This window comes from Phalangium opilio, unplaced genomic scaffold (assembly GCF_054372755.1).
Source record: "Phalangium opilio isolate 3A_F unplaced genomic scaffold, DU_Popi_V2 ptg000003l_1, whole genome shotgun sequence".
Taxonomy (NCBI): domain Eukaryota; kingdom Metazoa; phylum Arthropoda; class Arachnida; order Opiliones; family Phalangiidae; genus Phalangium; species Phalangium opilio.
Genome location: NW_028324145.1, coordinates 10,710,743 through 10,736,847, shown reverse-complemented (window position 1 = coordinate 10,736,847; position 26,105 = coordinate 10,710,743). Strand labels below are relative to the sequence as shown.

Sequence of the window (26,105 nt, the reverse complement as noted above, 5' to 3'; positions counted from 1 at the left end):
CGTCAGCGCGGTGACGCGAATGACGAAAATTACTCTGTATTTTCCGACTGAGGAGAGTGTGGAGCGAAATAGCCCGGCCTCCTTTTACGTCCCCCCTTGTATTTTGAAAGGGGGACAGGGACTATGGCGCGCGAATACTTAGGCCACTTATACCTTCTCCCTAGTAAAATAGATATCGCTTCTTGGTGTACGGTCCACCCTCTCCCATCATCTCATCTACAATCCAACCATGCTGGTCTTTCTCCCACTATTCCGTAATCCAATCCTCTCGAAGACTCGGAACTATATACGCGGCCTGCCACATTCTCTCCATCTTAGCGATTGTCTCTCTCTCTCTCTCTCTCTCTCTCTCTCTCTCTCTCTCTCTCTCTCTCTCTCTCTCTCTCTCTCTCTCTCTCCGCGTGGTGCTGTACAAGCTGTAGCCTCTGGTAATCCCTCGTTTCCCAGCATCCTCTCTCTCTCTCTCCATTATATCCGGACGTCTACGCAATTAGGCCTTCCGCAGTTTGCTGCAAAACCTTTAATTGGTTGATGTTAGGCCTCCCTAATAAGCCACCTCTACCCGCCTTCCTTCCATGCCCCTGAACTCTAGGTTAGTACATAGGTTGGCGCGCTTTCCTGGAATTCTGCAGCCAGCAGCTTCTTAACGAGCTTATATATACCAGGGTACGAACGTATAGGGTAGCCTTATCATTTCCCCCAACTTGTATTTTGTATACGCGCGGTCACGTGACCCACTTGGTATAAAAATCCCGTTAACCAATTTTCTATTCCCCTCGCCTTATATGTCTATATCAGTTTTAAATATCGGTTCCCTGCGTTTTTATCATCCACTTTTACTTCCTTCCTCTAAGCCGGAAATGGACCAAAAGTTTTATAGTTCCATAGAAGTCAATTAAATTAGTCTAGGCTGATTTAATGGACTTCTGTTGTTAAATACGATTCTTTTATAAAAAGAATTATTTGGGGGCGTGCCTTCTCAAAGGTAAGATCACCTTTTGCGAGATTAAAGGTTCTTCTGCACCACGTGACTGGAATAGGTAAAAATTCGAGCTAGGGTAAACGTCCCTTGAATCTTAACGAAGCGCTGTGTTTGAAAATAATTATTAAAATTCTCTATGGGGTTTTTAATACGCGTGTCTTCTTAAAGGGAAGAGTACCTTTTGTAAGATTAAAGGTTCTTCTGCACCACGTGACTGGAAATAGGTTAAAACCAGAGGGGAAACGTCACCTGACTCTAACGAAGCTACCACATCAGTTTTATAAATCTTTTTTATTATTTAATCCAATTTTTCGCTCGCGAATTAAATTTTTTTTTAATAAACTTCCACTTAAGTGGCCCCCAATGAATGGAATATGACCACTACCACAAATTTTTAATATGTTCTTTTTTTTTTATAATATTTTATTAATCCTAAAAATAAGTTTCCAACTTAAAATTCTACCCAACCCAATCCATTTGAAACGAAAAAAAATTATATTTGCAGCGTCTTTTGGATGGTGCAGGGTCGGTTCATTTCTTAGGCTGTGAAAAGAAAGTATGCAAGGTTTTTTTTAAGTAACCCATGGGCATTTAAACGACTGCTAAGGAAAGGGGGGACCAAGGTAGAGTTTTTTTTTCTATCTCTCTCGCTCGCTGTGTCTCCCTCTCGCTCTCTGTAAAGGTGGAAACAGTACCGTGGAACAGGGGTTTTCCGAGGCATGCCGTTGCTAGCTATCAAGTTGGTTAGCAACCCCATGTACTGTCGTTGTGACTCAACGGAAAAGCCCATGGAAGCGGAAGAGTCTCCACAAAGCGCGAGGAGAGGAAGATGGGGGTGGAAGAAAAGGGGGAACTTGGCGGAGAGACGGATCTCGAGAGGTTGGGGATGTCAACGTTGCAAACTAAGGTGGGGCAAGATATAGTGTTAGGAGTGTAGAGCCACGTCTTCTGGTTTTGATACCAGCTTTCCTTTAAAGTATTAGCGTAGGTAACCCCTTCTCTTCCCAAAAGTTCTCTCTTTAGCGTCTGAAATTTGCAATGGAATAACGTCTTATTCTCTCCCTTATAAAGAATAAGACTTATTAGAGAGGATCTGATGAATTTGTGTGCAGGGTTATCATTGTAACAGAGTATAGGATTATGTCGCGAGGTTTCAAGGGAAAGTGAAGTAAAGTTGAACGTCGATATATTTTTTAAGTTTTGTTTAGAAATTTAAAGGGAAGGCAGTATGAATTCGAAATAGACCAATTCGGAAATTGTATACAGAGAAACCAATACACAGGGGCGCGGCCGGCCGCCATTTGGGTTTTTTCTCTCTGGTGTCAAGAAGCAACGTCAGACGGAGCCCGAGACTTCACTACACGTGGATGAAGGCTAGCCTTGGAGGAGTGGCACTGCCTCTAACGGTGCTTCTTGGCGATAGGGAGAATGCCCCAATGGTTGTCTCCTCGCCCCTATGCGTTGATTTCTCTGTATGTAATTTCCGAAATCATAACTGTTATCAAATCAATCGGGTCAAATGAACTTTCATCTTCTTTGAAACATAACATCCATCCACACTTTCAAGGCTAGTTATTTGAAATCTCACCAACCAAAAGAAATAATCAAACAGTCCTTGTTAGGTCCTTGTGCATGCTTTCTTTATCGCCGTATACCTGTCTGGATTTGTCAGGTGCATACATGATTTTGGTTAATAAACATGTGATCCTAAGTTAATTCAACTTTGGCCCACGTTAACTTCGGTTAGGGGTATGCTGCCACTCACTGCGTTTACGCCATCTATATAATGTATAGAGGAAGGTTTAATGTATTGTTCTCTTCGCTATTAGGATAAAATGGAACGGGCGGGTATAGATAGATGCCTGGGGCGATTATACATGATAGAGTATATAGGGCGGAGGGAGTTTTGTCGTGTGTGTATGTATGTATATACCGTGTATAAAGGTCGATTTGAGTGAGTGCCGGCGCGCCTGGACCTCAACGTTAATTAATAATTAGCTATTGTCGAAAGCATAACACGCTGAGGCGGCGGCGACGGGGTTCGCCCCCTTCTCTAGCTACCCCCTCTCTCTCTTTCTCTCTCTCATTTTCATCCTTTTCCTCTCCTTCATTCTCTCTTCTTACCAGTTTCCCTTTCTATATCGTGAAAGGATCGAAACCCCTCCCATCTTTGATCCCATTTTGTCTATATATAGACAGAGAGTGTATTTATATAGATGACTGCTAACTTGCATACCCAAAGCTTGACTTATAACAGGGTAGACAAGTATAGTACCTGGAATCATAAGTTTATATGATATGTTGAACATAAGTATGACGTATACTACCTATGCTTCGTAATGCTCGCTTGATACTTATAGCTCGAGAACGACGGAAGCGAGAATTGAAAGTCCTACACTCGGTGGTTAATTTTGCAGGACTTCCATCTAGCTCCTATTTAGTCTGTACTAAGCCTTTGATACGCAGCGCCTCATGCACCAGGCGTCGCTTTACCTCGAATCCATGACCTCCCTCACTAACCTTCGTGACAAGCTCCAGTTTCTAAGTTACCAGTGACAAACTTATGGTGAACATATCTTATGAATACCGTGAAAAGTATTTTTCCTTGAAATTTCAATATATTGGTGAATGACTTTATAGGCCTACTTTCGGGTCAGCGAATTTTTGCGTATATGAAATATTCTGATCTGCATATCAAGGATGATTGTAAACATGATCTTAAATCTAATATATACATCAATTTTTATCTAATACCAAATTCTTTATCCTTTTATTTTGCATATTCAGTTATAATGTAGAATAGAAACAACTCTATATCCTAGTCCCAAAATTTTCCAAGATCTCCTTATCTAGGCATAGATATAAAAACGGTAGTTTTAAAAGAGCTTATAGATTAAAAAAAATAATAAAAAATGGGTCTTAGTAGGATGGGTTGGAAGTGAAGAGACAGAAAGAGAGAGAGAGAGAAAAAAAATTGCTCATTAAATCGGATTGTCGTCGTTTGAGAACGTCTTTTACGTAGGATCTAAGAGGGGCAACTATATACCCGGAGAAGAGCATCTATCTTCTTCTACCCCCCCCCCCCTCATACAGTATGCAAGGTTTCTTCTTATATTTATATATATTTCTTCCCATCATCGGGATAAGAACACTCCTGGACGCGTAATTTTTTTTTTCTTCTGCTTTTCCTCTTCCATTCCTCCTCCCTCATCTTCTAATTTTTTTTTTCTTTGCGACTCTTTTTCCTTCGTTTTTTAAAGTATTTGAGTACACCCCTGATATATGGCGGTAAAAAAATCTCGTCGACTCTTGCCAGGGTCCTCTACGCGCGCTAGAGCTTGAAGAAGTCGCTCCTCCAACAAAATTTTTCTCTGGTTTTTTTTTTTTTTTTTTTTGCGAGCAATATTTTGAACTTTTTTTTTTACTAGAATTTAAGCCTCATTTTATACTCTCTTTTTTTGTCAAATGGGAGACTGAGAGATGGGCTCTCTTCTCTGCTCTACTCTACTCTTGGATTTAAGTAGCTAAGGAGGTTTCGTTTGGGAGTATATCAGAGATCTATTTTTTGGGTAAAATGACAGGGTTCGTGCAAACCTGGCTGGAGAAGCTGGACATGTCAGGGAAAGCTGGGGTAAATCGGTGGCTTGGGTATAAGTAGGGATAGATTTAATTTTAGAAGAAGGAATGGAGAACAGAGTAGTCTGGGCGCGCGTCAAAGTCCCAGATCCCCTTCCCCGGCACGGAGGGGTATGAAAGAAGAGGCGGCTGGGTCATAGCGACAGAGGGGGAAAAGGAATTACGTATTTTACGCCGTCCCCGTCAGCAACGTCATCAAAACTTAGTTTAAACTGAGCCTACAAGATAATTTAAACTTATCGTTACGTGTTTATTCTATACTGGGTAGTCTCTGAGTCGGACTGAAGTAAATACTAACCGTTCTCCATTCCTACTTCTAAAATTAAATCTATCCCTGGTATAAGTTTGCCCTGAAGGGGTTGCCCTAATTAATTATATAGCCCCTACCATAATTATTACTCCAAATAAACCACTCCCGCAGTTGCAACTGGAAATATATTGGGGAGGAAAAAAACCTGGATGTGTTAGTTAGGAAAATCGGTTTTCCATACGTTGTACGAACCCTGAACTACATATTTCTAAAGGAAACAAGCGCGACCATAATTTTGTTTGCGTTTTTAGGAACTGCATAAACTTAAGCAACTCCCGTGGTTATTTTCTCCATGTGCTTAAATAGGAAATATTCTGCACTTCCTCTTTTGGCGAAGTATGTCGGAAAATGTTCTTTCTATAATATACTAATGGGGAATTCTAGATTCCCTTATATAAGAAGAGTTCCAGAATTATGCGCCTTTAGTTTTTCGAGGGTTTTCCCTCTCTCTCTCTCTCTCTCGTATATCTCTAATTCTATACATTGAAAGAACTTTTTCTTCTCCATGTAGGAGTCCTGCATTCTCGAAAGAAACTACTTACTGCGTTTCGAGTGTTAACTGATACTTCTGCTGTTATATGTATATCCACTTTTACATTGAGTCACTCTGGATTTTTCTTATAATTGGTCCTACTCTTATATATAATAGCCCCAATTTTTTTCACGTAATTCTATAGCCTGCATACGTAGCTTAAGGGGTTTCCTGGATTATATTTCTCGAATGTTCCAAGGCATCTTTATATATTTTGTTATCCATAGCTCTAATTTCTAGCGGGTTTAATTTATATTTAATTTTTTTTTCAGTCTCCTTATTCTTTTTTTAATCTACCTTAGTTTCAAAGAGTTCTTTGAATTGCGATTTGCGAATGAATTGGGGTTTCTTTGGAAATACGCGTTAACCCCGTCGAAATGGGTTTTTAAAACGGGTTGACACGTGTCGTGGAAGTTCAGGAAATAGCATAAGTTTATAAGATATGTTCCATAAGTATGACACTGCTAGAGACTTACAGCTCGAGCTAGTTCGAGAACGACTAGCGAGAATTTAAGTCCTACACTCGGTTACTTAATTTTGCAAGACTTCCATCTTCCTGTTTAGTCTGCATTACTAAGCCTTTGACAGCGCCTCACCATCACCAGGCATCGCGAATCTATGACGCTCCACCTACGTCACTTATGGTTAAGCTCTCCTTAAACCAGTGACAAACTTATGAAACATATCTTATGAACTTATGGAAATACTTATCGTGTAATTGTATTGTTTCTCAGTTTAATCCTTTTTCGAGAATTTTGTTTGATATTCCGGTAAAAATCATGGATTATTTTCCGACATAATTTGACCCCCATAGCTTAGGTCATAGGTCATAGTCCTAAGAGAATTAATGAGAGAAAAAAAATATACCCATAGCTCTCTCTTTCTCTCTCTCTCTCTCTCTCTCTCTCTCTCTCTCTCTCTCTCTCTCTCTCTCTCTCTCTCTCTCTCTCTTTATTATAATAATTTAATAGAAGAGTAAGCAAAAAAAAACCTTTTTTTATCATCCCATCATCAGCATCCCATGATCTCTCTGTCAAATTCATAATTAATCTTTTGAGCTTTATAGCGTCATTCTCATCGCTAGAGGAGATCGACCGGGTTGGTTTTTTTTTCTTTTCTTTTCTTTTTCATCTCGCTTCTGCTTTTATCCATTTTAATCTAGCTAACAACAACATTGGCAGTAGCGGGGATGAAATTATGTTTCCCTCCTCGCATCTCATCCATTCTCTTCTTCCTCTTCCGCAGCATCCCTTTTCTCTCTCTCTCTCTCTCTCTCTCTCTCTCTCTCTCTCTCTCTCTCTCTCTCTCTCTCTCTCTCTCTCTCTCTCTCTCTCTCTCTCTCTCTCTCTCTCTCTCTCTCTCTCTCTCTCTCTCTCTCTCTCTCTCTCTCCTTCCTCTTCCCCAACTTGGATGAAACGACGACACATCCTCGAGGCTGCGGCGAGGATCCGTTGTGTTTTCCTTATTCAATCGGCGTTGCCCGCTTTTAACCAATGGGGAGAGACGTAGGCGTGACGTTTAAGGGGCGACTGCTACCGATCGAAACTCCGCCTAGCGGTAAAATTGTTCCGCTGGTCGTCGTGAGCGTGTAAGCTGCGCCAGCCACCACCACCAGGGTTCAGGGGTGGTAAACATTTGTTTGCTGGATATATTTATTCCCTTCATCGTAATATGGACCACCGACGGTGAATATTATTAAATTTGGGGAATTGTAGGTTTTGTGCTGGGGTATTTGGGTGTTTCGTTTTCAGGGTTCATACAAAACTTGAAAACTGTAAAAAGTCAGGGAAATAAATAGTTGACAAAAAGCTCGGGAATTTTTTGAATTTTTAGTAAAATTCAGGGAAATATGTGAGGTTTGGGAAATTTGCTCTGAAGAGGTTGCTTCAATTTTAAAAAACCACTCCCTTTGTTATTACTCCATATATATTGGGAAAACCTAGAGAAATATATGGGAAAAACGCAAAACTCAGGGAAATATATGGAAAATTCAGGGAAATTGGTTTTCCAAAAGTTGTATTAACGCTAGTTTTTTGTCGCCGATTCATTTGATTAAATTTATGATCTTTATGAGCAACTTAGAAACTACATTTCAAAATTCACGAATACCTTTTTTGAGAACTGACAAAGGGGCAGCATTCCTGTACTGGTATTTTCAAAAGTAGGCCAAAACATCTCCCGTCCGTCCAACACAATATACGAAATCTGAACTTTAAGTAAATATAGACGAACAAGTTAACACTATTTTATTATTATATTTCACCTTATGGGAAAGTTCAATACAAAAATGCACTTTTCGCGTCGTTGTGTTTGTTTCGTAACGCGTGCTTTTCGACCATCAGTCAGGATTTATATCAGACTAAAGAATAAGTTCACGTCAATGAAAAATGTCAAACGGGAACAAACAAACAAGGATGGATTCGAAAAAGATGCACTCTCTTCCTATCCATTTTCGGTGAATTTCAAAGAGTTGTTGTTTACATTTTACAGACATGGTAAACTTTATAACCCCCCCCTTCTCTCTTAGACCTATATATGCTAAAGCGGAAATTGTCACTTGGCATATACCAGACCTTTTTCTTTTGTTCGGATCTGTCTTAAAGACCGAGATCCTGCAACGACAATTGCTCAGACGAACTGATAACTCTACTCTCAAAGTTTTTAGTTCTATCATAGAGGAGTAGACAGTGAGTTGTTGTATTCTGTTTTCGTTAAATGTTTTGGACCTACTTCCGGTGCGCGGCTTTTGGGTTAGTTCTTGGTATTCACGTGGTTGGTTATCTTTGTCTAAATATCACGCCCCGCCTCCATGGAGGATTTTACAGTAAAGCAGACGACATTTTCAACCAATAATGAAGAAAATCAGCCAATGGGGAACAACCGGAAATGAATGGTTCTTAAAAATTTGGCGAGATATTCCCTTATGAATTGGTAAAGGCTAAAGTGTCTACTTCTCTACTGTGTAGCCTCTATGGCCGTGGTTCTAGGCGAACTGAAGATGAGCTAGCTATCTTCAGATCGCCTTAAGAACGCTTTTTGTTGGATCTCGGCCTTCAAACGTACTGATCGCCTCTTAACTCGAAAAAAAAAAACACGAAATAATGAAATCGTATATTGCGTACTTACACGTACACGTACACGTACAGGATTGCAGTGACTCGCTTTGTGAAACTTCAAATAAAAGGCCGTAATGAATCAATGAATCATCATGATGGGGAAGTTGAACTTCAATATTGAAGTGTTTTTACCCTTATACAACATATAAAAGCTCACTCTGAAACAGCCAATTTATTCGGGTGCTTTCCAACTTCCAAAGTCAGTCGCGACTAAGTTTTTTAGTTCTGAACTTGCAACGTGAATTTAGTTAATTTAATCAGGAATATCTAACCTTCCTCCGGGGTCATTGTGAATGTTTTTTTCTTTTAATTAAGCTACAATACTATATTCAAGGGAGAAATGAAGGAATGAATTATTGTTGTAGTCATCCGGTGAACTATTTTAGAGTATGCAGGCGTATCGCCTTAACTTATATAGCTTCAAGTAATATTAGAGTTGGGATAGAACACGCTCTGGATTTTAGTCGAAATGGTCCATATTAAAACGGAGTTGCTTTGGATTGGGATGGTTTCTCTGGAGTATAGTATATTTACTGGTAGGAAATTCCGGGTACTTTTTTCTTTCTCCTTTGCTTTCCTCGGAACCTTCCTTGTTAGCCGATTCCTTTGACACGCGCCATCGGCTCGCGACTTCTTTATTCCCGCATTTTTTTCGCGCGCGTTTTCTCGCGCGAAATTGGATCCCTTTTTTGGCGCGCGCCACTCGACGAAGCACTCTCGCGCGTAATGAACTACGCCCGGGATTATTAAAAGAAGCTGAACAACCAACCTACTCCCGCGTGCACGAATGGCGCGCGCTAGTGTCATGCATGCTCCAAGCCTGCATGTAGTTATATCCTTCATAATATCGCCGGCCTTGCTTCTTAGTGTATTGATGAAATGTAAGATCGAATGACTGACCATATCCATCCGGGTTCGTTCATTGGTTTCCATAGGTATTGTTCGGACAAATGTCGGCAGTCATTTGTGAGTTGCAATTCAACCGATATCTACAACGGGCTTAAAGTGTTGTAGTATTCTGTTCGATTCAGTGGTTATCATTCATTTCCAAACCTGAATGATGCAGGAGATGCTCTAATTACAAATTATTGGCAAACCTGCAAGTGTGGTTTAGGTTAGACAAGTGGGGGGAATATTTATGACATTTGTCTTCAGCTAGGAATCTCTAAAAAACTAAATATTTTTAACGTGACGTGTTATTTGTTAGACTTAAGCTTGCACACCTGATTAAACTAAGTTTGTAAATATTTTTAAATACCTTTTAATACCGAGTTATGAAAAGATATCGTCACAATACTCTGCACGTGCAGCGTTATGAATGTTTTGGGAAGTTTCTTTTTTATTTATTTATTTACTTTATTGTCGCACTCGCTGTATGGTCCAGCTAGTCTCTATACGGTCAATCCTTTCGTTCTCGCAGCTGGCTGGGTCACCCCCGCGTCTGACCGCGTATAAAAGACCCTAAAGGAATTGTTTATTCATATGAAATTGTCAAAAGGTGCAAAGACGTCATTCTTCCGCAGTGCTACACTTACAAGTTAAATCCTTTATCCAATCTCTTCCATGATGGACATAAGCTTGGCTATAGCTGTCCGGCGTCCATTTTTCTATTGCTAAAAAACGTGAAAGTTTGAAGAAAAAAAAACTAGGCCGATTACCGAAGCTATAGATTCATCCCTTATAAAGTTTGTGGGTTGTTTGGCTTCCATCAATGTTGAGGTGAACGATTCTGACAGAGCTGTCACGATTTTTGACACGTGACGACCTCAATGTCGTAAGCTTTTAGCCATACAACCCCCCCCCCCCCAAAAAGGTTTTTATACTCCCATCACGAAAGCTATAGACACTGTAGAAAAATAGACTCCTAACCCTGCTACAGTGATGTGTGTCCAGTGTCCTCCTGAACTTAGCTATTTTTCCAATACCTAATGGACTGTGGAATGTATCTTTTTTTTTTGGTCACCGTACTGCCCCAGCCAGAATCACGCTATCACTCTTTCAACTCCACCCCTTAAAGTGCTTTTCTTTGCCAGCCTTTTTTCAACACCATTTTCGGTTAGGTCCGGACCGACCGGGTTATACTATAGGGTTTTTATCAAAATACAGTGGGTATAGGATATGCGAGTTTGGTTAGGGTTTTTGGGGACCGTTCAGTAAGTTTTCCCCGAAAGTAGAGGACGGATTGATGGCATGCGGTTTGTTTAGGAAGACCAAAGCCTTAAGGAAACTAACTGTACAGGGTTTACAACAAGTCATGCAGGAATTGTTAATTTTAATTTGACTGAGGTTTGAGGAGGGGGAAATATATAGAAATGTATCCTTTAATATCAGAAGATCTGTAGTATAGATTCTTAAAATTGTTTTCACGTGTTTTACTGTTTTTGTGGACGTCTCCACGCAGGGATGTTCAGTACGCTTATACCAAAGAGATCGGTTATGTGATCGGTTTTTCCTCGCTGTACGCCGTTAACAACCTCTCCACCCTTCCCCTGTCCTTAGTCTATTTCCGGAAATACGATTTGCCAATTGCAATTTTCCGGAAGTACCAGACAGTAAATATTTATAAATTTTTTTTTCTAATTTGAAATAGTTAATTTGAACAAACTAATTAATTGAGCCTAAAATATGTTCGAAGCTCTTTAAACGAAGACCCCTTAAGGTGACCCCCCATCTTCGCCTTATATAGTCAACCCCTTGAGTCCGGCGCAGTGGTCACTGAAAAATAATGGGAGAATAATGGAAATGAGGAGGGAGGTTGAGCGTGAAAACGTTTTCCTATTCTTACTTCGGAACTAACTTTTTCTCGGTCTGTTGAGCGAATTTCTCTCTCAGGGCCTATTCTTGCAGTTCTCCGATGTTTGAGCAATGATCCGCTCTGCGCGTGGCGTTGATGTACGGTCAATCGGAGACCCCTTTGGACCCCATTATACTCTATTCTTATAAATCGAATCGAAATGCCCCCGCGTGTAAACCTCCCTCGCAGCTGGCTGGCTGCGTGCACTAATGTCCTTTCTTATACTTTATACTTCCAAAATGACCACTTCTTTACGCGCTAGGAGGGCGCGATGAAAGATATATATTATTTTCCAAGCCTTTTCGGGTGGTCGACCTGTCAAATTCATATTTTTTATTTATTTTTTATTTTTTTAAGGGTAAGAAAATGTAGATCATGGTGTTAAATATACAGATATAGTCAATCAAAATTTTTTGTTCTATCGTTATTGAAGGCGTTTTCAGAATAGGAGAATTGATACTATTAACACCAGAAGGCGAGGCTACTTGGTAGTTCTGCACTTTGTCCGCCATGTAGCCTGACCTCCTGGTGTAAATGGTGTTAATCCTCCTATAGTAAGAATACTATGTATATACCTCCGAAAATGAAATTTAGAATAAAATTAATCTAACACTAAAATTAGTCTCACACACGCTCCACAATGCTTATGTAAGTATTAGTTAAATGAGATTTAAATCAAATTGTTTACTTATATCATCCCGTGCTTATATATATTAAAAATATTAAGAATTGGGCCAAAAAACGTTAAGGAAAACCTCGAAAAGTCAGGGAATTTGTAACTGAAAATTACTTGGCAACTCTGTCATAAAATTCAATAAATTTTGTAAATTAACTATATTTGAAGAAAATTATGATTGAGACAGATTTAAGCTGAACTTTGACCCCCAACATTAATAATATATTCTTTAAAAAAAAAGTCTATTAGATAACTTACCTCGCTGTTTTTCACACTCTGGGAAAATATTTTCAATCAAAACTACGTATTTCTCTCTCTCTCTCTTTCTCTTTCTTTTCATATCGCGAATATTGGCAAGTCGATCCCTGGCCTGCACGCGGCGTCCTTCGGATCAATAGCGTCAGTTAGTTGAAAATGGCGCGGTGGTCTCGTCTACCAGCTAGAATAATACGCGGGGGTATTTCCTCGGCCCCGCCAATTCTCCTCCTCAACTTCCGTGGTATCGAGGGCGAAACTGAAAGACATATTCGCCCAATTGTTAGTTGCCTCGTAGAACATCAAACAGCGAAAGCTCCCCCACCCAAGGGTGGTTTGCTAGCTGGGGCTCTCGCGATGCCCCAAACCGTATATACGCGCCCTAATCTATTTGAGAGAGAGAGAGAGATGGGTGCCTTTGGGTCGGATACCGCCGCCGCTGGCTGGCGTTTCTTCGAGTGGTCCTCGAAGCAAACCCTCCCAGATGTTCCGCCGCGGCTTGTCCACTCCAAAACTGCAGTCTTCTATAGCTCTCTCTCTCTCTTTCCTCCGCAGTCCATGGTACTGGCAACCCGCATAATATAAGACCTTTATTCAACGAGTTTTTAGATTAAATAATATTCGCCGTTTCTGGTATATTAAAAAAGCCACCACCTCCCTTGATTGCATTAGGCCGATTAGAATCGACGCGGGAAAAAGATGGGTATATAGAGGTGCAACTGTACCTACCGTCTGCAGGGTGGATGAATGGTACAGTTACACTTTCTAATACCTCCATTTGCTAGTGCCCACGGAGACTTTATTTGTCTCGTTGCCCAGCCCGTGTTCCCAAAATCCGCTCTCATCAACTTTTACCCCAACCTTAGTTTCTATTGTCATGGTTTTTTTGAGGAAACCATGCGTTAATAATACGTCATTTGAACACTGCTGCGTGCAGAGTAAATAATAATAAACATATCGCGGAAGTATTTAGAGATGCGTCCAACTATGTCCTTCATTTATTATTGTCCATAAGCATAATCTGTCTGCGATAACATTTGCGTGAACCGCCGATCGGGATCTGTCAAAATTATCATTTTGACTCTTTAGGATTATTAATTAAAATTTGTAATTAAACTGTTCCTCTTCCCTCCCTCTCCCACCAGCGTAGCAGGAGGATGTAGGATCCTTATACAAAATAGCTTCTAGGCGGTGGTCCACATATATATTGGTGGACCACGTAGGCAGCTATAGTTCGGCCGGGGATATGTGCAGATATAGCTATAGGGTTTTGGGGTCTATAGCTCACTAGTGCAGGGAGGGATGGTTGGCTATACGGTAACGTTAAGCCTTGGGAAAATCTGTTGTCGTCAGTTGTCTGTTTACTTTGCTCTTAACCGAGCTCGGCCCCGGCTTCCTGGCGAGAGCCACCCCGGCCTCTGTAGATATATATCTATACTACCACCACCGTATATCGCGTCTCCTCCACAAGCTTCTCGCCGTTATAGCTCCGTGTCCGTGTGCACACCTCAGTCAGTTTCTGGCCTTTCATACCAAGGTATACCATGGCTATAGTTTCGATAAGTCTCGCTCAATACCACCTACCTTTCCCCCCGAAGTATTCTATCCGGTAGGCCAACTTTATCCGCTTGGGTGGTCTCTTCTTTTTCTTTCTTTTTATCGGCTTTCTCTTGTTTTTGTACGCCGAATGCGTGTATGACGAAGTGTATGAAGGGATTTCAAACCATCGTGTTGTATGTATGTATGTATGTATGTGTGTGTGTGTGTGGATTGTCTTAGGGTTGGTTGATTTCTCCACCTACCTTTTGTCTTATATACTCACGAGTTACACGCTCTGTCTTTATACATGCTCCGGAAGTTAGGCTTCATCGTGTCCTTGTTTTTAAGTTTGACCAGTTTTGAACGCGAAGTAATTGCGTCATCGCAAAATTTGTAGAATTTAATTACCTTAATTTAAATTGTACATTTAGAAATTCTTAGTATAAAGTAGCAACTCGAGTGTTGTTAAAATTGGGTGTGTCTTAATGCATTTTTTCTTATGTTGGATTTTTGTTTTTATTTATTTCACCAGATTTTGGCGGTTATCAGCAGTACGGTAGAGCCCCGATACCCCAAAGTGACCTTTATTACCAAGGTAACGTTAGCAGTCAACCTCAACGTTGGTCGCAACAAAATCAACAGCAGGGTGGTGGTCAAGGGTACTCGGGTAACAGACAACAACAACAACATGGGCAACAGCAACAACACGGAGGTAATTCCTCCAGACAGGGTTACCAGCAAGGACATCAGAACAGACAACAAGGAGGTTACGGAGTGAGTACTTTATTAATAACAATATAGACTTACTTTCAGGACATACATTCTCAGAAAATATAGATTGACCTATGACCTTGCTTACAATAAGGTCATAGCCATGATGTAATGTTGGGTTATAGTAACTGGCAGGTCATACACTCTCAGAAAATATAGATTGACCTATGACCTTGCTTACAATAAGGTCATAGCCATGATGTAATGTTGGGTTATAGTAACTGTCAGGTCATACACTCTCAGAAAATATAGATTGACCTATGGCCTTACAATAAGGTCATAGCCATGATGTAGTGTTGGGTTATAGTAACTGGCCTATGGTTGTTAGTTAGACCAATGGTCATATACTTTAAGGATGCGCCACATTTCAATACTGCGACGACGGTATTAACTCCACGGAGTTAATTATTAACTCCTGATATCCAAAACAGAGATTGCTCGGTTTTCCCTTTTCACGTCAACTTCAGATAGTAAAATGATCACGTGTCCAACTTACTCTCCAATTACCCCAAACCACCCATCATTTCTATTCCTTCGTTATCACTGGACAATCTCTGCTATTAAATTTCACGCGCGCGTGCGTGAATTTCGGGCGGGAAACTGTAATTTTCAAAGGGATCGCGCGCGCGCGCTTGCTGCTCGAGCCTGTATCAAATTTTGCGCCAAAAACCGGGGATGTTGTGACGTAATCGCGTAGGTTTTTAAAAATTAGCACGTGCGGAATTATTTGCAAACGCTGGTGGCGTATCTTTAATACAGCAGTTATATTATTCAACCCAAAAACACTTTCCTTTTCTATCCTAAATTTGCATGTTTCTAAAAAAAATCTTCTTTTATTCAATCGTGCGCAGCAAAGCGGCGGTAACTCTTCTTACCAACATCAATCTCGTTATCAAGGGCGACGTTAATTTTTATACCAATTGGTTTGTATATTAGCGGAATTTATATTTTTTTTTTTTTTTTTTTTTTGAAAAAAAAAACTTACACAAAATTGTAAACATAAACATTTACCTTCTTAAAAAAAATCATGATATCCATTTCACACGTGGATAAGTTTGTTTATTAACGCATCCCCTTGTCTAACGAGGATCTTTCTGAATTGTAAATGTTGTATTTTACTTTTTTTTTCTTTCATTTGTTTTTTACGAAACAAACGTTCAAAAATAATACTTTTTTGGTTTATTAAACATGAATCTTCTTTAACAAAATTCGATGAAAATTATTTTTACCTATAACTTTTTCGCCAGCTTTTCTTGCTGAACATTGGTGTATTGCATGGTAAGTGTTTCTACAGGCGTACGCTTTTCTCTCTCTGCTGGTTTCTTTTTTAGGGCTTACCTTCTGGGCTGCAGAATATCATCGCTCCTTTTAGTTTTATGGCCTATATGAAAATAAATAGGGCATGGTAATCCTTTCGTAGGTTTTAAAAACCCTTTTGTAAAACTTTCGGGTATATAAACCCAACGCGAGATGTAGTAAGTAATACCAAAGTGCTTTTCCTTTTATTTTAGTTTCAATTTTACCATTCCCGCGCTCTTATCACGTTCTATAGATAGATTTATAGAACCATTAAAGGCTTTTAATTTCTTTAGTTCAAATACTCGAGAGTTTTTAAGGGATTTAGATTGTTTTTTCAATTTTTTTTCAATTTCTCTCTCACTCTCTCCTCCGTTCTTACGTTGTTCAACCCCCTTTTTCATTGGATTGGTTTTATTCGTAATTATAATTTAAGCTCCACCCCTTTTTCATCAAAAATTTGTTTCGTATGAATACTAAGCCGATATTTTAAAAGAGTATTTTGGGAATTACTTCAATGGTGCGTCCGTTTTTATGAAGTGCGTGGACGCTTCGAGTTTTGGAGTTTTGTTGTTCTACGCTCAACTTTAAAGTGTTGCTGGGTAAATTTTCTATACTCTCTATGAATAAGCATAATTTTTAAACGGTCCAATTTATTTAGGCTTATATTTTAGACTTAATTAAGATAAGTAAAATATAAGAATAGATAATCAGTACGCTGTTTGGAGGTACATACCTCGTTTTAGTACTCTACAACTGAGCAGTATCTCCATGTTTTAATTGATCCTACTAATTGCTAAGTTAAATTATAATTTACAATTTTAAAAATCCGTTCTGGAGATACCGGGATTTGAACCCGGGACTTCTCACATGCGAAGCGAGCGCTCTACCACTGAGCTATATCCCCACTGTTAAGATGAAGTTCGAGCAATCTTTTATCTGATATTTAAGTAAGAATTTATCTTCCGCTGTCAATAATTTTATCACAAAAAATGCGTTATGGAGATACCGGGGTTCGAACCCGGGACTTCTCGCATGCAAAGCGAGCGCTCTACCACTGAGCTATATCCCCACGTCATATCTTCATAATTATTTATGTTAAAAATCTGCATCTAATTTAGTCTCCTATAGAAAATGGGAGATATTTTAACACCAACCAACAAACATACAGATAAAATTCGGGAAATTGTATAAACCAGATTAAAACATAGTACATACCCACCACGGGTTTTGGAAATGTATGAATTCTATAAGCAATATTCACCCATTCCCGTATTATTATTACTTAAGTATTGAGTATTTTTCCAATATATTCTGAAGAGGGTTTTTTGGCGGGACGGGGAGCTTGTACCGTTCCTTGTCCAATGGTTATTATGACGCGAGAAAAATCGTCTGCAGATGGAACCGGACACTCGAGAAACATTTTCCAAGAAGAAAAAAAATGTAATTTTTGGAGGTTATATAGACCCTTTCAAAACGTTAAAATAGTTATAATCTTCGTACCAAAATACGCTGTTATAATAAAGGTACAGCGGAAGTGGCGTTAAAGTTGAACTGAATAGGTCTATATGGGGCGTCCCCATGCTTCCTTCGCGTTGTGTCGCCAATTTTCAAGTGTCCCAGTTCGACCCGAGTTTTCTGGCAACTAGGGATCCCCGCGAGTTGGATGGATATTGTTTTTGAAGTGGATTTCGAGTATATCTTACTCTAGGTCCCTATAACTCCTCTACGCTTTTGTGTTTAGGCCTTTGCCCCAAAAAATATGGAATTGAACTTTAGGTCCCCGGCCCACTATATAGTGTAAAACTTTATACTTACTCGCAGATGCGCTTGGCCGATTCAACTAAAATTTTTCCGCTCACCGAAATTTATAAAGCTGTTTTCTATATTATTATTTTTTTTGATGCCTTGTCAAGGCTTCTTTTTTGGTGTTGGTAATCCTTCTTGTCTGTTGTGATTTAGGTTTAAAAACGCGTGTGATTGTGTGAAGGACGTCTCTTGGGAAATATTTAACCCGAGAATTGGTTTCTATATGATCAGGGTGTAGGTCTATAGGCCTATTTTTTGGTTGGTGCATTGAGGTATATGGTATATAGTACTTAGGGTTTTTTAGGTAAAGCTTTTTGGGAGACGAGAAGAGTAAAACGCTGTTTAAAAGAGTGGTTCTCTCTCTATAACTTCTCTTTCCTATCTAGAGAACAGCTCTTTATTATTGTTCGTTGAGGTTTTGGAGTTAAGCCTCGTTCTCGATTTAAAATTCCTGATTTTTTCTTTCTTTAGCGTCGACAATAAAAATTGTTTTTGTCGTGTCATCATAGTTAAATTTCATTATTTTTGACATTTTTTATGGCCAAGAATGAGAATGTTTCGGGATTTAATTATGAGTGTATATATAAGATGCCAAGGTATAATGAGTCTTTATTTTTCTATTTGTTTGTTTGTTTGTTTGCGACATTGGGAACGTATACGACTGACTCTAAAGGCAGCTTTGCAAAAATAAATTGGATTAAGAATATATAAATAGTTTTTAGACTAGAAGGATTGATACAATTTACACCTGTATAGATATTTGGTTGACAAAGTTCAAAGGTTATGAAGGAACTTCGGCTCCTGGTGTAAATGGTATTAATCCTCCTAGTGCAGAAAACTATGTATTAAAATATTTTTTGCGCAAATGAGTTTCTCGATGTTTAGGAAGAAATGAATTATACAAAATTATAATAATTGATAAAATTTCAATTCTTATTTTCTCGACACTATAAGAAAAGGGTGGAAATTTTGCAACAATTTTTTTGAGTTTTTGTGTTTATGATAACTTCAAATCAGGATTGTTAATATAATACTCGCAATTTCAAGAGCTTTTCTTCTTGTCTCTCTTCTTTCATTCATTTCAAAACTCAGTATACATCACTTGAAACCGCCTTTCGTCATACTTTTACTGTTTTTTTATGGCATTCCATTGAGTCCTAAATACGAACGAAACGGAGTTTCTCCATTACAGTTAACCCTATAAGATAGGCCTCGATCGAGAAAGGGGTAGGATTTATGTCAGGCCTTTACCCGTTTTGGAGTATCGAGTAATATACGGTATTAAATAGAAGGTATATCCCGCTCCGCTAGAGAGAAAAAGGCTTTAATTTCACTTAAATGGGGGCTACCAACTGTAAACCCTACAAAACTGGTAGGCTTACCCTAGAGTAATACAGCACTGTTTCAATACAATAATTTATTCTCACTCACCCAGTCATCGTTTAAAGTTTAAAATAAAAAGTACAAAATAAAATACAAGGTAAAAAGCAGAGCTTCCTCTCCTCGGTGAGCAGCCAAAAGATCAAGCTCCCCTCCTGGTCCCCGGCCCCTCCTTTTATAGACACAGGGTCTCGAGTCGGGTCTAAGGGTTCCTTCCCCCTTGACTTTTGGTCAAGGGGTTAAGTCTCTGTCGGGACTCCGACGAGGACAGTTGCGCGGTGCAATAGAACTTTCTTAGACCCCCCTGATAGTTTTACAAGCGTATGCTCGTTCCGCTGCCACCCCAAGCTCGCTAATTTTAACGTTATGAGGAGCAACGGCCTACCAGGGGTAACGCCATTTCGCGTTTGCGATATGGCCGTTACAACTCCCCCACCCAAAAAATACTTAATGGGTAGGGCTGTGCTATTCCAACGCTGGGAAGAACAGGTCTTCCTCCTCCTCCAGCAATGGCGAAAAATCTAACGCGTCCGAGAATTCGGACGCGCTCGATGCGTGGGCCCCCGGTGGAGATGGAGCCGCGGCTGCGGCACCATGCTCGACTCCACTCACCCCGACGAGGTCGTCAGGGGTGAGGGTCCTCCCCCTAAAAACATTGGGGGTTGGGCCCCCAACACGGCTGGTCATCTGGCCAGCCGGCCACCTGGCGTCACTGCTATACACTTGGCCCGAGTGGCACCAAGTAGCGACGCTTCGCCTACTTGGCTGTTGGGGCCCTTTTGTTGTCTTCTTCGGTGGGGCGGGTGCCCTTCCCACCCGCTGTCCCGCGGCGCCTTGTTGCTGCGGCGGTTGGTGTTGGGCCTGGCCACCCAGGGCCACCGCCACCACTGGTCCGCCCCCTTGACGCCGGGCGCTACTTCCGTTGCCGTTGCAACGGCATTTGGTACAACTATTTAAGTCGCGCGTATGCGCAAGATAAATTAGTCTTTTGGTAATCGTAAGGTTTCTTACAATTCCCAAGGGTTAAATGAAAAGAGTGTCGTGGTTTCCCCCACCCAAAAACGTTACAAAGGGTTTCCTCTGGTGGAACGTAAATTGTACCTATGGCGAGGAACACTCTTCTCGCTCTCTCTCCGCTCTCTCCTATTACGTTTAGGCTTAGCTATATCGATAGGTGAGTTTTCACCTGCGATTTCGCCATCCTGCGGAGAGTCTCCCGTCCAAGGTGGAGTGTACCGTTTCAGGTTTGAAACGTGAGAGATACCAGCGAATTTTCGCGTAGTTTCCTCCTCCAACCTGTACGTCAACGGGGTAGTTCTTTCCTGCACTACAAATGGGCCGTCGTACTTTTTCGCGAGCGAAGCCGTGAAACCACGACTCGCATCGGAAAGTGGGTGCGTACGGCGCAAAACAAGGTCGCCACGTCGAAAATACACGTGCCTCCGACGCTTGTCGTAGTGCAGTTTCTGCTTTAGCTTCGAGTCCTGCATGTTAAGCCTTGCATGATCGATGACATCATGCAGCCTAACCTTCAGTCTCTCAGCGTATAGATCTGGGTTTCGGTTCTGGTAAATATTTACCGGTTCCAATTCCCAATCTAGTGGAGCGCAGAGCTCCCTACCGAAATTCATCGCCGCGGGCGTGAACCCAGTCGAGCTGTTTTCAGCCGACCTTAAGGCGAAGCCCAACTCAGGAATACGGGCATCCCAATCCCTATGTTTCTCAATATAAGAAATAATCATAGGCTTGATATTCCTATTCATGCGCTCAGTAATGTTTGCCTGTGCATGATACGGAGATGTATTTTTCGGGCGTATACCCAATCTTTTACATGTCTCCTTGAATTTCGGACTGGAAAACACAGAAGCATTATCAGTAATCAGTTCCTTTGGGAATCCAAATCGACAGAAAACTTCAAATAACTTCTCCCATATTTTCTCCGTAGTCATTTTTCGTAAGGGGTAGGTTTCTACCCACTTAGTGAAATGGTCTACGATGACGAGCAGGTATTGATTACCCTTGGAGCTGCGGGTATAGGGACCCATGAGATCACAGGTCACTAATTCCCACGGTCTTTCGCTACGAACGCTTGATAGCAGTCCGGGCTTTAATTGTGCAGATGGCTTCGATTTTTGACACACCTCACAACCCCGAACATACTTCAAAACGTCGCGCTTCATACCCGACCACGTGACTCGGGATTGTAAACGTTTATACGTTTTACAAACTCCCAGGTGACCGGCAAGGGGCTCGTCGTGAAAATATTTAATTGCCTCTAGCCTCAAGCTTCGAGGTAGTACTACCTTCCAAGCTTTCTCTAATGCATCCTCATCTTCCTCGTCCCATGGTGCGAAGTATCTTAATAGAAGACCGTCTTGATCCATTACATACTGATCCAATACTGCCCCGGCCTTTATTGCCGTTTCCGGGTCTACAGAGCTTCTAACACGCTCTAACTCCTCGATTAAACGAGATAACTCTGGATCAGTAGCTTGGGATTTTATTATCGCCTCTCTATTAAAAGGTAAACCCAACTTGGGTGTGTTACCCCCCACTACTTCATTTGCAACCAATATGACGGCTTCTTCATCGGCCAATTCGGTTTCGATTGGTGCCCGACTTAGAGCATCGGCTACCAAATTTAATTTACCAGGGCGGTATCGCACCTCGTAATTAAATGGTTGGAGGCCTAGAGACCAGCGGGCTAATCTTCCAACTGGCTCTTTCATCTTTTTAAGCCATTGAAGGGCCTGATGGTCGGTTTCGATTATCACATCAGTACCTTCAACATACATTTTGAATTTCTTGAGAGCGAATACTACTGCAAGACATTCTAACTCCGTAGTGGAATAATTACGCTCTGCTGGAGTCAGCCCACGACTTATAAACCAGATAGGCATTAGCCCTCTATCTGTCTCTTGTGCTAATACTGCACCCAAGCCGTGGCTACTAGCGTCGGTTTGAATAAGAAATTTCTTATTCAAATCCGGGAGAGCTAATTCCGAGGTACTCTTTACCTTTTCCACTAACTCCCTCATAGCGTTGGTATGGATTTCCTCCCAACGCCACGTGGAATCCTTCTTAAATAGGTTATACAAAGGACGAGCTATTCCCGCAAAGTTCGGTATAAACTGGCGGTAATAACCTATCATGCCAAGAAATCTTTGTAAAGATTTCACGTCTCGAGGGATCGGGAATTCCTCGATCGCTCGAAACTTATCCGGATTTGGCATACAGCGCCCTGGACCAACCTTATAACCGAGAAGATTAACGGTATTCGTGCAAAGTTGCACCTTGCTCGGATTAATAGTTAATCCGGCATCTTTAAGGCGGCCTAGAATTTCTTGAATGTGAATCAAATGATCCTCAAACGTCTCGGAATATATGGTGATATCATCATAAAAACCGAGAGCGAAATTCCATTTACAGGGTCCTAACACACGGTCAACTAATCGCATGAAAGTTGCCGGTGCGTTTTTAAGTCCAAAGGGCATCTTTACGAATTCGTAAAGTCCCCTATGGCACACGAAAGCTGTCTTTTGTATATCGCTATCTTTCATCCTCACTTGGAGGAACCCCTTTGTGAGATCTATTGTCGTGAAATACCGCGCCTTCCCTAAGTACGCTAAAATATCAGGTATCGAAGGCATTGGATACCTATCGGCGGTAGTCACGTCATTTAACCTCCGCACATCTACACAAAGCCGTTTGATCTCACCCGGCTTTGGGTTAGCTTTCTCAACAAGAACTATCGGGGACGCCCAGGGACTATTGGATGGTCGTATAACTCCCAGTTCCAACAACTCATCAAAAGCCCTGTCTATTTCCTCCCTCTTCTTATTGCTAACCGGACGGGGATGACACGCTATAGGCCTAGCGTCGCCCGTCTCTATAGAGTGCTCAATTAGCGAGGTTTCGCCAGGTTTCTTTGTGAATATACTTTGGAATTCCGAAAGCATATCCACCAACCTAGCTCTTTCATCTTTGCTACAGGTCGATTTCGACGCCAAAGCTTTTAACACATTTAAGGGGTCTTTTTCACTTTTGACGATTTCGCCAAAGCAATTAGACGCCCCTTTTTCCATTTCTTCGGTATCGAACGGGATGACTTTTTGAGGGAAGGGGCCGATTGACCACCCACCTTCACTTAACCTAATGTCTATCCCCGTTCCTCGTAGAAACCGATGGCGCGAAAATTCGATTTTTCGAATTTCTTGCCTGTCTTTTGGCCCTCGTTATTTTATTTCTAAAACCATACCGAGGCCCCTCCCAAGAATAATTCGGATTTCCGATTATCTTGGTTGCCTCGGCTTCCCATTTCCCGGATTATTGCAATCCCTTTGGAAATGCCCGAGTTGGTTGCACTTAAAACAGCGCCCCATACTACGGTTACCTTTCCTTTGGTCTGGATTTCCGCCATTGGAATGCGCATTAAAAGTAGCATCTGCTCTTTTACCCGAGCGAGTGTTCACTCCGCTCAACGCCTGTCTCTGTACTCTAAAATAAGAGTACGGATCTAAGGCTGCTAAACCTACTCCCACCTGATTTTCCGAAAATGCGTTTACATTTGAGGAAACTGACATACTAACGGCATTATTAACCGATTGAAGCGATTGCTCAATCGAAATACCTGCCCCATATGCCAGACCAGGCTCTAAAGACTCCGCCATTGACGGTGGGGGTCTGTACATTATCTCGGCCAGGAGATCAGATTGAATAATCTTAGCCTCCTCCGCCAATTCAGCAAGGGTAGCGAAAGCTTTTCCCCTTAGCATTCTACGGTATGTCGGATGACACTGCCGTAGGACGCGCTGAATTTGTACCGACTCAGACTCCGGTGTTTCTAATCGGTGAGAATACTCCGATAAACAATGGATGTACTGAGTCAACGGTTCATTTTCTCCTTGAGTTCGGTTATCCAACTCAATTTGAATGCGCCTAGAGTAATCAGTAGCCTGATACTCTTTTCTAAAACAATCTCGGAATTCCGAAAGGTTTTTGAAAGCGGCTGAACCCCCCACAAATTTAAACCAGCGATCGGCCGGCCCTTGTAAAGACAAAGGGATCACGTGAAAAAGGATATCCTTATCACTATAGCCGGTCGCTGATTGATACCGCAGAAGAGCCTCGAGGAAATCCATCGGAGATTTCTCATCTGCGGGTCCTAAATAGGTTGGAGCGTCTACTCGCAACCTTACCTGGGGAGTTTGCGTTGGATTTCCAACGTTAGCTGCCCCACTACCTGAGACAAAACCTTGAAAGGCTTGACGCAGGGCATCACTAATAAGTTGGCTCATTTGTAGCGCCGGATCTCCGGACACTGCGCCTTCACCATTATTAGCGGAAACCCCGGATCTAGTTTCCGGCATAATTAAATAATAGCGGAATCGCTATATCTAATTTTACTTAACTCTACTAACTATCAATCAACTAAATCGGCTCGCGACCCAAACACTCTTTCGATTTAAACTTAGAGAAATTAAACTAAGTACATGTATTACTCTATGTTCTCAAAGCCCCACGTTGGGCGCCAGTTTGTAAACCCTACAAAACTGGTAGGCTTACCCTAGAGTAATACAGCACTGTTTCAATACAATAATTTATTCTCACTCACCCAGTCATCGTTTAAAGTTTAAAATAAAAAGTACAAAATAAAATACAAGGTAAAAAGCAGAGCTTCCTCTCCTCGGTGAGCAGCCAAAAGATCAAGCTCCCCTCCTGGTCCCCGGCCCCTCCTTTTATAGACACAGGGTCTCGAGTCGGGTCTAAGGGTTCCTTCCCCCTTGACTTTTGGTCAAGGGGTTAAGTCTCTGTCGGGACTCCGACGAGGACAGTTGCGCGGTGCAATAGAACTTTCTTAGACCCCCCTGATAGTTTTACAAGCGTATGCTCGTTCCGCTGCCACCCCAAGCTCGCTAATTTTAACGTTATGAGGAGCAACGGCCTACCAGGGGTAACGCCATTTCGCGTTTGCGATATGGCCGTTACACAACTTGTACTACTCCGCCGGAGTATAGCACTCTTTCGTTGAGTAAACAGCCCCTTATCCCCTCCACTAACCAGGCTATACCCCGTTCTTTTTCAAGCTAGCGCTATTCCATAAGTTTATAAGATGTGTTCCTTCATAAGTATGACACTACTTATACAAGTTCGTAATGCTAGAGACTGAGAGTTCGAGAACGACGGAAGCGAGAATTGAAGTCCTACACTCGGTTTTAATTTTGCAGTATTTCCATCTTCCTATTTAGTCTTTATACTAAGCCTTTGACAGCATGGCAAGCTCCATTCAGGGCCGGAAATAAGAAAAAATGTTTATAGGAAATGTGTCCAGTGGTACCCCCTTTGACTGGAAACATTCATAGGACATTTCCACTGGTGTACGCAAAAATTGCGTCGCGTCTTCATAGTCAAGCTGTCAAAACGTCGGAAAAATTTACTGGTCAATTTTATTGGACAATGTCCAGTGTCTTGTGCCTAATTCCGGCCCTGGTTCCAGTTTGTAACCAATGACAAACTTATGCAATACACCTTATGAACTTATGGTGCTACTTATATACATTTAGGTTCGTTCACGAAACTCTGGTGAATGAAACGATATTAATGAGAAAGGTAAAATCAACAACGTTTTACCAGACTTTGGTTTTATTCAAGGGAGCTCCTCGAAGAAAGGGTATTTATATACCAGTTTCGGGTGCTCGAAAAACGGGTATAAAAGAACCATTTAATGTAACGAAAAGGTTAGGAGGCTCTTGTCTCATCTTCAGTCTTTTCTACGTGTCGTTGAAAACACGTGTTTTTATCAAATTTCGAGAGAGAGAACGGCTTCTATATATATATACCCGAGATGAGGACCATCGAAAAATCCTTTAACTACATACTCACTATACACCCTGGGTCCTCATCTACCAACCAAGTTGTTCCGCAAAAACCCCTCCTTGCTCCTCCATCCTGCACCTCCTTCACGATTCCACGTTCGTTCACAAGCATCCATCGTCTTACGCCGCGTGCT

The 26,105-nt window shown here is 41.3% G+C and overlaps 2 protein-coding genes, 1 long non-coding RNA gene and 2 other non-coding genes across 16 annotated transcripts in view; 1 reads left to right on the top strand and 4 right to left on the bottom strand.

The window, feature by feature from the left end:
- Positions 1-15,819, top strand: part of Rat1 (5'-3' exoribonuclease 2 Rat1) — a 29,240-nt gene extending 13,421 nt beyond the window's left edge. The window contains exons 22-23 of the mRNA XM_089840696.1: positions 14,373-14,614; positions 15,463-15,819. Of these exons, the coding sequence (XP_089696822.1) occupies positions 14,373-14,614; positions 15,463-15,519 (299 nt within the window). The 3' untranslated portion in view covers positions 15,520-15,819. The remainder of the gene's footprint in view (positions 1-14,372; positions 14,615-15,462) is intronic.
- On the bottom strand, positions 5,910-12,657 carry LOC149717780 (uncharacterized). Of its 12 annotated transcripts, XR_016367829.1 has the most exons (7): positions 12,305-12,657; positions 11,362-11,685; positions 10,112-11,291; positions 8,734-10,037; positions 8,587-8,631; positions 7,570-7,670; positions 5,910-7,232 (listed from the first exon to the last, which is right to left on the bottom strand). It is a non-coding gene; the product is annotated as an uncharacterized LOC149717780 (long non-coding RNA). The 12 variants fall into 12 exon arrangements; XR_016367824.1 differs by having other exon boundaries at positions 8,587-10,037; XR_016367833.1 differs by lacking the exons at positions 5,910-7,232; positions 7,570-7,670; positions 8,587-8,631 and having other exon boundaries at positions 8,733-9,565; positions 9,630-9,749; positions 9,835-10,037.
- Positions 15,820-16,742: 923 nt separating the features above from the next.
- Positions 16,743-16,814, bottom strand: TRNAA-CGC (transfer RNA alanine (anticodon CGC)). The gene has a single exon. It is a non-coding gene; the product is annotated as a tRNA-Ala (tRNA).
- Positions 16,815-16,907: 93 nt separating this feature from the next.
- On the bottom strand, positions 16,908-16,979 carry TRNAA-UGC (transfer RNA alanine (anticodon UGC)). The gene has a single exon. It is a non-coding gene; the product is annotated as a tRNA-Ala (tRNA).
- Positions 16,980-19,118: 2,139 nt separating this feature from the next.
- LOC149717776 (uncharacterized) lies at positions 19,119-25,079 on the bottom strand. The gene is made up of 2 exons (XM_089840694.1): positions 24,711-25,079; positions 19,119-20,045 (listed from the first exon to the last, which is right to left on the bottom strand). Exons 1-2 carry the CDS (start codon positions 24,716-24,718, stop codon positions 19,562-19,564), a joined length of 492 nt encoding a protein of 163 aa, XP_089696820.1. The 5' UTR covers positions 24,719-25,079; the 3' UTR covers positions 19,119-19,561.
- Between the last annotated feature and the right edge of the window lie 1,026 nt (positions 25,080-26,105).